The 13,075-nt window shown below is 46.5% G+C and overlaps 1 protein-coding gene across 2 annotated transcripts in view; it reads right to left on the bottom strand.

The window, feature by feature from the left end:
* Positions 1 to 13,075, bottom strand: part of LOC106593982 (adhesion G protein-coupled receptor L1-like) — a 208,210-nt gene that overhangs the window by 117,443 nt on the left and 77,692 nt on the right. Inside the window, exon 2 of one of the 2 annotated variants that reach the window (XM_045720055.2) lies at positions 12,490 to 12,648. In XM_045720055.2, the coding sequence (XP_045576011.2) occupies positions 12,490 to 12,613 (124 nt within the window). In that variant the 5' untranslated portion in view covers positions 12,614 to 12,648. The remainder of the gene's footprint in view (positions 1 to 12,489; positions 12,649 to 13,075) is intronic. The other variant, XM_082976429.1, reaches the window with a different exon arrangement.

Here is a 13,075-nt window from a genome sequence, read left to right as displayed (position 1 = left end):
TCGCTTCCCTCTACCTCTCTCTTCCTCTACCTCTCTCTTCCTCTACCTCTCTCTTCCCTCTACCTCTCTATTCCCTCTACCTCTCTCTAACCTCTACCTCTCTCTTCCTTCTATCTGTCTAACCTGTACCTCTCTCTTCCCTCTATCTCTCTCTAACCTCTACCTCTCCCTTCCCTCTACCTCTCCCTTCCCTCTATCTCTCTCTTCCCTCCAGCTCTCTCTAACCTCTACCTCTCTCTTCCTCTACCTCTCTCTTCCTCTACCTCTCTCTTCCTCTACCTCTCTCCTCCCTCTACCTCTCTCTTCCCTCAACCTCTCTCTTCCTTCTACCTCTCTCTTTCCTCTATCTCTCTCTTCCTTCTACCTCTCTCTTCCCTCTATCTCTCTCTAACCTCTACCTCTCTTCCCTCTACCTCTCCTCCCTCTACCTCTCTCTTCCTCTACCTCTCTCTTCCTCTACCTCTCTCTTCCCTCTACCTCTCTATTCCCTACACCTCTCTCTAACCTCTACCTCTCTCTTCCTTCTATCTCTCTCTAACCTCTACCTCTCGCTTCCCTCTACCTCTCTCTAACCTCTACCTCTCTCTAACCTCTACCTCTCTCTAACCTCTACCTCTTTCTTCCTCTACCTCTCTCTTCCCTCTACCTTTCTCTACTTTCTACCTCTCTCTTCTCTCTATCTCTCTCTAACCGCTACCTATCTCTTATCTCTACCTCTCTTCCCTCTACCTCTCTCTTCCCTCTACCTCTCTCTTCCTTCTACCTCTCTCTTCCCTCTATTTCTCTCTAACCTCTACCTATCTCTTCTCTCTACCTCTCTTCCCTCTACCTCTCTTCCCTCTACCTCTCGCTTCCCTCTACCTCTCTCTTCCTTCTATCTCTCTCTAACCTCTACCTCTCTCTTCCCTCTACCTCTTTATTCCCTACACCTCTCTCTAACCTCTAACTCTTTCTTCCTTCTATCTCTCTCTAACCTCTACCTCTCTCTTCCCTCTACCTCTTTATTCCCTACACCTCTCTCTAACCTCTACCTCTCTCTTCCTTCTATCTCTCTCTAACCTCTACCTCTCTCTAACCTCTACCTCTCGCTTCCCTCTACCTCTCTCTAACCTCTACCTCTCTCTAACCTCTACCTCTTTATTCCCTACACCTCTCTCTAACCTCTACCTCTCTCTTCCTTCTATCTCTCTCTAACCTCTACCTCTCTCTTCCCTCTACCTCTTTATTCCCTACACCTCTCTCTAACCTCTACCTCTCTCTTCCTTGAATTTCTCTCTAACCTCTACCTCTCTCTTCCCTCTACCTCTCTCCCCTCTACCTCTCTCTTCTCTCTACCTCTCTCTTCCCTCTATCTCTCTCTAACCTCTCTCTCTCTAACCTCTACCTCTCTCTTATCTCTACCTCTCTCTTCCCTCTACCTCTCTCTTCCTTCTATCTCTCTCTTCCCTCTATCTCTCTCTTCCTCTACCTCTCTCTTCCCTCTACCTCTCTCTTCCCTCTACCTCTCTCTTCCATCTACCTCTCTCTTCCCCATCATTATTTACCTCTCACTCCCTTTGCCTCTATTTCCCTTTCCTTTACCCCCTCCCCCCTCTCACTCTTTCATCCCCCTCTCTCCCTCTCACACTACAGTAAACAGCACTCTGAAAGTTAACCTCTGGGTGTGTATGCTTGTGTGCATGTGTGGTTGTGTTCCTGTACCTCAGCCAGGGGAGTTGATCGATGGAACCATCAGAAAAGGTTTTCTTAATTTGGTCCAATCAAACGTGCCTGTGCTCAGGGCAGAACATAGATAACACTCAATTGATTATTAATGCATTATTAATACTTCTCTAGTGCCAGGTCACACAGACAGCTGGAGGCTCTGATGCACACACAGATGTGGGCGGCACACACACACAGTCTGCAGACAAACACGAGCAAGTGAGCAACACACACATACAGTCTGCAGACAAACACGAGCAAGCGAGCAACACACACATACATTCTGCAGTCAAACGCGAGCAAGCGAGCAACACACACATACAGTCTGCAGACAAACACGAGCAAGCGAGCAACACACACATACAGGCACGCACAGAGTTGATAAATCAGCTGGTGTCCAATGCAACACTGAGTACATCACATAAATACCATGCAGCAAAACCTGGCAAATTAAAGAGAGAAAGAAAGAGAGAGAGAGAGAGACAGAGAGAAAGAAAGAGAGAGAACACATCAGCAAGCAAACCCCCACTCACATTAAAATCACACCTGCACAATCAACCTCTAGCAAGAACACATCTCTCTCTCTCTCTCTCTCTCTCTCTCCCTCTCTCTCTCTCTCTCTCCAATTCAATGCATTTTCAATTCAATAGGCTTTATTGGCATGGGAAACATATGTTAACATTGCCAAAGCAAGTGAAGTAGATAATATACAAAAGTGAAATAAACAATAAAAATGAACAATAAGCATCACACTCACAAAAGTTCCAAAAGAATAAAGACATTACAAATGTCATATTATGTATATACAGTTGAAGTCGGAAGTTTACAAACACTTAGGTTGGAGTCATTAAAACTCATTTTTCAACCACTCCACAAATTCCTTGTTAACAAACTATAGTTTCGGCAAGTCGGTTAGGACATCTACTTTGTGCATGACACAAGTAATTTTTCCAACAATTGTTTACAGGCAGATTATTTCACTTATAATTCACTGTATCACAATTCCAGTGGGTCAGAACTTTACATACATTAAGTTAACCTCTCTAGGGTAGGGGGCAGTATTTGCACGGCCGGATAAAAAACGTACCCGATTTAATCTGGTTATTACTACTGCCCAGAAACTAGAATATGCATATAATTGTTTGATTTGCATAGAAAACACCCTAAAGGTTCTAAAACTGTTTGAATGGTGTCTGTGAGTATAACAGAACTCATATGGCAGGCAAAAACCTGAGAAGATTCCTTACAGGAAGTGCCCTCTCTGACCATTTCTTGGCCTTCTACACTCTCTTTATTGAAAACTGAGGATATCTGCTGAAGCGTGACACTTCCTACGGCTCCCATAGGCTCTCAGAAGGCGGCAAAACGTTGAATGATGACTTTGCAGGCCATGGCTGAAAAACAGTAGCGCATTTCGATAGTGGTCGATCAGAGAACAATGAGACTGGGGGCGCGTGCACGAACCGACCCCATGTTTTTATTTTTTCGTCTTTGAACGAAAACAGGGTTTCCCGGTCGGAATATTATCGCTTTTTTACGAGAAAAATCGCATAAAAATGGATTTTAAACAGCGGTTGACATGCTTCGAAGTACGGTAATGGAATATTTCGAAGGGCGCGTCACCCTTCGTCACCCTTCGGATAGTGTCTTGAACGCACGAACAAAACAGAGGGTATTTGAACATAACTATGGATTATTTTGAACCAAACCAACATTTGTTATTGAAGTAGAAGTCCTGGGAGTGCATTCTAACGAAGAACAGCAAAGGTAATCAAATTTTTCTTATAGTAAATCTGAGTTTGGTGAGGGCCAAACTTGGTGGGTGTCAAAATAGCTAGCCGGTGATGGCGAGCTATCTACTCAGAATATTGCAAAATGTGCTTTTGCCGAAAAGCTATTTTAAAATCGGACATAGCGATTGCATAAATGTCATAGTCCGTGTATGTAGGTGGCAGGGAAGTCAGGCGCAGGAGAAAACAGAGTGGTTTAAAAATGGAATATTTATTTCCAAAACCAACGTAGAAAAGAATCCGGGTAAAACAATAACCCGTCGCACACCGATATAGCAACAACACGTACATAACAAACAAACAATCACCGACAGAGAAATGAGGGGAATCAGAGGGTTAAATACACAACATATAATTACTGGGATATGAGACAGGTGTGTAAATAGACCAGACAAAACCAATGGAAAATGAAAAACTGATCAATGGTGGCTAGAAGGCCGGTGACGTCGACCGCCGAACACCACCCGAACAAGGAGGGGCATCAACTTCAGTAGAAGTCGTGACAGTACCCCCCCCCCCCCCTGATGCGCGGCTCCAGCAGTGCGTCGACACCGGCCTCGGGGACGACCCGGAGGGCGAGGCGCCGGGCGATCCGGATGGAGACGATGGAACTCGCTCAGCATGGAAGGATCTAACACGTCCTCCACCGGAACCCAGCATCTCTCCTCCGGACCGTACCCCTCCCAGTCCATGAGGTACTGAAGACCCCTCGCCCGACGTATCGAATCCAGAATGGATCAAACGGAGTACGCCGGGGCCCCCTCAATGTCCAGAGGGGGCGGAGGGTTGTAACTTACCCCTGGGTAGGTGTCTAGGAGCCTTGCACTGGGCGCACACCGAGCAGGAGGAAACATAAACCCTCACGTCCTTAGCTAAGGTGGGCCACCAGTATTTCCCACTAAGACAGCGCATTGTCCGACCAATCCCAGGATGACCAGAGGAGGGTGACGTGTGAGCCCAGTAGATCAATCGGTCGCGGACAGCGGACGGAACGTACAGACGCCCAGCTGGACACTGAGGGGGAACGGGCTCTGCACGTGACGCCCGCTCAATGTCCGCGTCCAGCTCCCAGACCACTGGTGCCACCAAACAAGAGGCTGGGATGATGGGAGTGGGATCCATGGACCGCTCCTCTGTGTCATACAGCCGGGACAGTGCGTCTGCCTTGACATTCTGGGAACCTGGTCTATAAGAGAGGGTAAACACAAAACGGGTGAAAAACATGGCCCACCTTGCCTGGCGAGGATTCAGTCTCCTCGCCTCCCGGATGTACTCCAGATTGCGGTGGTCAGTCCAGATGAGAAAAGGGTGTTTAGCCCCCTCAAGCCAGTGTCTCCACACCGTCAGAGCCTTGACGACAGCCAACAGCTCCCTGTCCCCCACATCATAGTTTTGCTCCGCCGGGCTGAGCTTCTTCGAGAAGAAGGCACAGGGGCGGAGCTTAGGTGGCGTACCTGAACGCTGAGAGAGCACAGCTCCTATCCCAGCCTCAGATGCGTCCACCTCCACTATGAATTGCAGAGAGGGATCTGGATGAGCCAACACAGGAGCCGAGGTAAACAGAGCCTTCAGTTTCCTAAAAGCCCTGTCCGCCCCAGCCGACCACTGCAAGCGCACTGGACCCCCCTTCAGCAGTGAGGTAATGGGAGCAGCTATCTGACCAAAACCCCGGATAAATCTCCGTTAGTAATTGGCAAACCCTAAAATTCGCTACACCTCCTTTACCGTGGTGGGAGTCGGCCAATTACGCACGGCTGTAATACGGTCACTCTCCATCTCCACTCCTGACGTAGATAGGCGATATCCTAAGAAAGAGACGGACTGTTTAAAGAACAAGCATTTCTCAGCCTTGACATACAGGTCATGCTCCAACAGGTGACCAAGCACTTTGCGCACCAGGGACACATGCTCGGCGCGTGTAGCGGAGTAAATCAGAATGTCATCGATATACACCACTACACCCTGCCCGTGCAGGTCCCTGAAAATCTCATCGACAAAAGATTGGAAGACTGATGGAGCATTTTTTAACCCATACGGCATGACAAGGTACTCATAATGCCCTGAGGTGGTACTAAATGCTGTCTTCCACTCGTCTCCATCTCGGATACGCACCAGGTTATACGCACTCCTGAGATCCTGTTTTGTGAAGAAGCGCGCGCCGTGCATTAATTCAATCACCGGGGCGATCAGAGGTAGCGGGTAACTGTACCCCACTGTAATTTTATTAAGACCTCGATAATCAATGCACGGTCGCAGACCCCCATCCTTCTTCTTCACAAAAAAGAAACTCGAGGAGACGGGTGAGATGGAGGGCCTAATGTATCCCTGACGCAGGGATTCGGAAACATATGTCTCCATAGCCACCGTCTCCGCTTGCGACAGGGGATACACGTGACTCTTGGGAAGTGCAGCGTCTGCCATGAGATTTATCGCACAATCCCCCTGTCGATGAGGTGGTAATTGAGTCGCTTTCTTTTTACAGAAGGCGAGAGCCAAATCGGCATATTCAGGGGGAATGTGCATGGTGGAGACCTGGTCTGGACTTTCCACCGTAGTAGCACCAACGGAAACCCCTACACACCTACCTGAGCACTCTCGCGACCACCCCGTAAGAGCCCTCTGTGGCCAAGAAAAAGTGGGGTTATGACTAGTTAACCAGGGAAGACCCAGCACCACCGGATATGCAGGAGTGTCGATTAGGAAAATACTAATTTTCTCCTTGTGACCCCCCTGCGTAACCATAGTCAATGGAGCCGTGGCCTCCCTAATCAACCCTGACCCTAATGGTCGACTATCTAAGGTGTGAATGGGAAAAGGTACTTTCACCGGTACAATAGGGATCCCTAAACTATGAGCCAACGTTTGATCAATAAAGTTCCCAGCCGCGCCTGAATCTACTAGTGCCTTATGCTGGGAATGAGGGGGAAAAAAATCAGGAAAAGTGACAGACACAAATATATGAGCAACAGAGGGCTCTGGATGAGAATGGTGCCTACTCACCTGGGGTGGCGCCAGAGCGCCCTGCCTGTTACCTCGATTCCCAGAAGAACCTGCCCGGCACCGACCAGCAGTGTGTCCTCTGCGGTCACTGACGGTACGCGAGCGGGAACTCCCTCCGGTCTCCCTGTGCACCCTCTCTCCTGGCTCCATGGTTATAGGAGAGGGGGTGCAGGAGGATGAAACCACCAGACCCTGATCTGGACGTCCACGAGCAGCCAGCCCATTGTCCAACTGGATGGACAGATCCACCAGCTGGTCGAAGGTTAGGGTGGTGTCTCTACAGGCCAGCTCCCGACGGACGTCCTCCCGCAGACTGCAGCGATAATGATCTATCAGGGCCCCGTGATTCCATCCTGCACCGGCTGCCAGGGTCCTGAACTCCAATGCGAAATCCTGGGCGCTCCTCGTCTCCTGCCTCAGATGGTAGAGGCGCTCACCCGCCGCTCTGCCCTCAGGTGGATGGTCGAAGACTGCCCGGAAACGGCGGATGAACTCCTCATATCGGTCCAACGCCGTATCTCCTCCTTCAACCATAGCGCTGGCCCATTCCAGGGCTCTCCCGGTGAGGCACGAGACGAGGGCGAAAATCTTCTCTCGGTCTGATGGGACTGGGTGGACCGTGGCCAGAGAAAGTTCTAATTGGAGCAGGAAACCCCGGCAGTTGGCAGTACTTCCGTTGTAACCCCGAGGCATGGCTAGACGGATACCACCCGGTTCAGGTTGACAAGGGGTGTTTTGGATCGACCCCGGTTGGGCTGGTGGAGGCGCTGGCTGAATCTCCCGTCTCTCTAAGCGGTCCATCAGCTGAACAGCGTGATCCAAAGCAGCGCATAGATGTAATAGTCTTTCTGCATTCTTCTGGATGCGCTCCTCCACCTCCCTGTCCAAAAAAATTGGTCGGTGATTCTGTCATAGTCCGTGTATGTAGGTGGCAGGGAAGTCAGGCGCAGGAGAAAACAGAGTGGTTTAAAAATGGAATATTTATTTCCAAAACCAACGTAGAAAAGAATCCGGGTAAAACAATAACCCGTCGCACACCGATATAGCAACAACACGTACATAACAAACAAACAATCACCGACAGAGAAATGAGGGGAATCAGAGGGTTAAATACACAACATATAATTACTGGGATATGAGACAGGTGTGTAAATAGACCAGACAAAACCAATGGAAAATGAAAAACTGATCAATGGTGGCTAGAAGGCCGGTGACGTCGACCGCCGAACACCACCCGAACAAGGAGGGGCATCAACTTCAGTAGAAGTCGTGACAATAAAGGAGTTCTGTATCTATAATTCTTAAAATAATTGTTATGTTTTTTGTGAACATTTATCGTGAGTAATTTAGTAAATTCACCGGAAGTTTGCGGTGGGTATGCTAGTTCTGAACGTCACATGCTAATGTAAAAAGCTGGTTTTTGATATAAATATGAACTTGATTGAACAAAACATGCATGTATTGTATAATATAATGTCCTAGGAGCGTCATCTGATGAAGATCATCAAAGGTTAGTGCGGCATTTAGCTGTGGTTTGGGTTTATGTGACATTATATGCTAGCTTGAAAAATGGGTGTCTGATTATTTCTGGCTGGGTACTCTGCTGACATAATCTAATGTTTTGTTTTCGTTGTAAAGCCTTTTTGAAATCGGACAGTGTGGTTAGATTAACGAGAGTCTTGTCTTTAAAATGGTGTAAAATAGTCATATGTTTGAGAAATTGAAGTAATAGCATTTCTAAGGTATTTGAATATCACGCCACGGGATTCCACTGGCTGTTGAGTAGGTGGGACGATTTTGTCCCACATACCCTAGAGAGGTTAACTGTGCCTTTAAACAGCTTGGAAAATTCCAGAAAATGATGTCATGGCTTTAGAAGCTTCTGATAGGCTAATTGACATCATTTAAGTCAATTGGAGGTGTACCTGTGGATGTATTTCAAGGCCTACCTTCAAACTCAGTGCCTCTTTGCTTGACATCATGGGAAAATCAAAAGAAATCAGCCAAGACATCAGAAAAGAAATTGTAGACCTCCACAAGTCTGGTTTATCCTTGGGAGCAATTTCCAAATGCCTGAAGGTACCACGTTCATCTGTACAAACAATAGTAACACCATGGAACCATGCAGCCGTCATACCGTTCAGGAAGGTGACGTGTTCTGTCTCCTAGAGATGAACGGACTTTGGTGCAAAAACTGCAAATCAATCCCAGAACAGCAAAGGACCTTGTGAAGATGCTGGAGGAAACAGGTACAAAAGTATCTATATCCAGAGTAAAGCGAGTCCTATATCGACATAACCTGAAAGGCCACTCAGCAAGGAAGAAGCCACTGCTCCAAAACCAACATAAAAAAGCCAGACTACGGTTTGCAACTGCACATGGGGACAAAGATCATACTTTTTGGAGAAATGTCCACTGGTCTGATGAAACAAAAAAATAACTGTTTGGTCAGAATGTCCACGTTATGTTTGGAGGAAAAAGGGGGATGCTTGCAAGACGAAGATCACCATCCCAACCGTGAAGCACAGGGGTGGCAGTATCATGTTGTGGCTTCATGAGGAAAGGGAATTATGTGGATATACTGAAGCAACATCTCAAGACATCAGTCAGGAAGTTAAAGCTCGGTCGCAAATGGGTCTTCCAAATGGACAATGACACCAAGCACACTTCCAAAGTTGTGGCAAAATGGCTTAAGGACAACAAAGTCAAGGTATTGGAGTGGCCATCAATCCCATAGAAAATGTGTGGGTAGAACTGAAAAAGCGTGTGCGAGCAAGGAGGCCTACAAACCAGACTCAGTTAAACCAGCTCTGTCAGGAGGAATGGGACAAAATGATTGTGGTAAGCTTGTGGAAGGCTACCAGAAATGTTTGACCCAAGTTAAACAATTTCAAGGCAATGCTAACAAATATTAATTGAGTGATATACACTTCTGCCCCACTGGGAATGTGATGAAAGAAATAAAAGCTGAAATAAATCATTCTCTCTACTATTATTCTGACATTTCACATTCTTAAAATAAAGTGGTGATCCTAACTAACCTAAGACAGGGGATTATATGTCAGGAATTGTGAAAAAAAATAGTTTAAATGTATTTGGCTAAGGTGTATGTAAACTTCCGACTTCAACTGTATACAGTGTTGGAACGATGTACAAATGGTTAAAGTACAAAAGGGAAAATAAATAAGCATAAATATGGGTTGTATTTACAATGGTGTTTGTTCTTCACTGGTTGACCTTTTCTTGTGGCAACAGGTCACAAATGTTGCTGCTGTGATGGCACACTGTGGTATTTCACCCAGTAGATATGGGAGTTTATCAAAATTGGGTTCGTTTTCGAATTCTTTGTGGATCTGTGTAATCTGAGGGAAATATGTGTCTCTAATATGGTCATACATTGGGCAGGAGGTTAAGAAGTGCAGCCCAGTTTCCACCTCATTTTGTGGGCAGTGTGCACATAGCTTGTCTTCTCTTGAGAGCCAGGCCTGCCTACGGCGGCCTTTCTCAATAGCAAGGCTATGCTCATGGAGTATGTACATAGTCTAAGCTTTCCTTAAGTTTGGGTCAGTCACAGAGGTCAGATATTCTGCCACTGTGTACTCTCTGTTTAGGGCAAAACAGCATTCTAGTTTGCTCTGTTTTTTGTTAATTCTTTCCAATGTGTCAAGTTATTATCTTTTTGTTTTCTCATGATTTGGTTGGGTCTAATTGTGTTGCTGTCCTGGGGCTCTGTGGGGTGTGTTTGAGTCTGTGAACAGAGCCCCAGGTTCATCTCTCTGTAGGTGATGGTTTTGTCTTCAGGCTAGGCTCCCTTTTTCAGAATTTCCGCCTGACTGATGTGCCCAAAGTAAACTGCCTGTAACTCAGGCCCAAAAGCCAGGATATGCATATAATTGGTACCATTGGATAGAAAACACTTTGAAGTTTGTAGAAATGTTAAAATAAGGTATGAGACTATAACACAATTGATATGGTAGGAGAAAATCCAAAGAAAAACCAACCGGAATTAAAATAATTTTTAGATCCCACGCTCTTATAATGGAAAGCTATGGGTCCTATGCAATTCCAGCTCCCAGATTGCAATTCCTATGGCTTCCACTAGATATCAGTAGTCTTTGTTCAAGGTTTCAGGCTTGTTTCTTCCAAAACGAGGAAGAATTTAGAGTTTTGGTACTGAGAGTCACAGTTTTAAATCAATCTGTGGGTGTGCAATGAAGAGGACACACACTTGCCAATTTTACTTTTCTATTGAACATACCTTTTTCTGTATGAAATATTATAGTTTATTTACATTTTAGGGTACCTGAGGATTAAATAAAAATTTAGTTTGACTTGTTTTAACAAAGTTTAGCGGTAGCTTTTTGGATTCCTTTGTCAGCAGGTTGAACGAGTGGATTACTGAAATCGATGGCGCCAACTAAACAGACTTTTTGGGATATAAAGAAAGATTTTATCTAACAAAACGACCGTGCATGTTGTAGCTGGGACCCTTTGGATTGCAAACAGAGGACGATTTTCAAAAATTAAGCGATTATTTAATCGCTATTTGTGATTTTATGAATCCTGTGCTGGTTGAAAAATATGTTGATGTGAGGCGCCGTCCTCAAACAATTGCATGGTATACTTTCGCTGTAAAGCCTATTGTAAATTGGAAAATGCAGTTAGATTAACAAGAATTTAAGCTTTTAACCAATATAAGATACTTGTATGTTCATAAATGTTTAATATTACGATTATTTATTTGAATTGCGCGCCCTCCAATTTCACTGGATGTTGTCGACAGGTATCCCGCTAGCGGGACGCCTAGCCTTAAGAAGGAAGGTTTGGGAATCGCTTCCTTTTAGGTGGTTGTAGAATTTAATGGCTCTTTTCTGGATTTCTCTCTCTTTCTCTCCATCTCTTCATCCCTCCCTCTCTTCCCTACTCATCTCTGAATCTTACAGCGCCTAAAATTAACCTTTTATTTTTACTCTCTTTTTCAGTCTTCCTCCACCATATTCCTCCCTCCCTCCTTCTCTGTTCTCAGTGTCCTAACTGAGAGCACACAGCAGATGGTGTGCTGCTGTCCGTGTGGAAGGGTACTAACAGGACACACTACAACACCTCCCCTTCCTTTTAGCTCTACCTCCCCCCTGCCTCCCCCATCTTCCCCGCCACACACACGCCCTGCAGCACCACTGTGGCCCAACCAGGTCACCTGCTGCTGGGGTTAAACCAGCTGGCACCCACCCACACACACATGCAGGCGGTGCGGACACACACACACACACACATGCAGGCGGTGTGGGGACACACACACACACACGCTCTCATGGCACATTGTGAGAGGTTCCACATATGGCACCATTACATGCAGGGATCCCCCTCACACACCATGACCAACCATCATGGACATTCATCTGGCCTTCATGGCCATGTACACCCAGCACAGCCAGAACAGGACTGGCCACCCCTCATAGCCTGGTTCCTCTTCCTAGGTTCCTTCCTTTCTAGGGAGTTTTTCCTAGCCATCCTGCTTCTACATCTGCATTGCTTGCTGTTTGGGGTTTTAAGCTGGGTTTCTGTATAGCACTTTGTGACATCTGCTGATGTAAAAATGGCTTTATAAAATAAGGTTTATTGATTTATTGATTGATCACACACTGAGACAACAACTACCTGCATGGAAACACACACACGACACTCCCACCTACAAGCTGCTTCATAAAACCCCCTTCATCCATGACCTCTGGCTTATTCAGCAAGCCAGTACCTTTTAACCTTCCTTCACATAGAGTCACCATGTTATTCATATTCAATTATTATGAGAAGTAACAATCTGTCCACACACACACACACACACACACACACACGCATGCACGAACGCGCGCACACACACACACACACACACACACACACGCGCGCACACGCACACGCACACGCACACGCACACACACACACAATGTAAACCCATTGGCACATTGACAGGATTGGGAGAATGCAGTGCAGTACCAACCTTGAGCAGAGGGGGCGATGAGCAGGGAGGTGACAGCACAGGTACACAGCAGCCAGAGTGACAGCGCCATGCTGGAGGGCGGGGTTAGGGGGAATCTGGGTGTGGTCAGCAGGCACAGGGTCATGGAGAGAGCTCCTCCCACTAACACCTCTATATGAGCTGATCCGACAGAGGAAGAGGAGGAGAGAGAGACAGAGACAGAGACAGCGGAAGAGAGAGAAGAGAGAAACAGACACAGAGAGAGACAGAGAGGAAGGTTAGTCAGACGAACAACCACCACGTTCTGATTTGTGATATTCTTTGAGTCACAGTTTCATGTAATCTGCTGAAAGAGAAGTACTGTAGTTAAGGAGTAATTTAATTTACACAGTAAGGTAGATGCTTCCAGTTTTCCTCATCAGGAATGTGTGTGTAGCAGTAGGGTGAAAACAAGGGAAACATTGCTATGGTGGGTTCAGTTGAATTCCAGCCGCTGTAGTTTCCTATCAGAGTTAGTTGTAATCACACTGCAGAGATCTGTGTTGCAAGAACCAAAGGAGAGGAGGGGAGGGGAGGGAAAGAAGAGGGAAGGGGAGAGGAGAGGAGA

The sequence above is a fragment of the Salmo salar genome, chromosome 06 (assembly GCF_965601325.2).
Source record: "Salmo salar chromosome 06, fSalSal1, whole genome shotgun sequence".
Taxonomy (NCBI): domain Eukaryota; kingdom Metazoa; phylum Chordata; class Actinopteri; order Salmoniformes; family Salmonidae; genus Salmo; species Salmo salar.
This window is presented reverse-complemented; position numbering and strand designations above follow the sequence as displayed.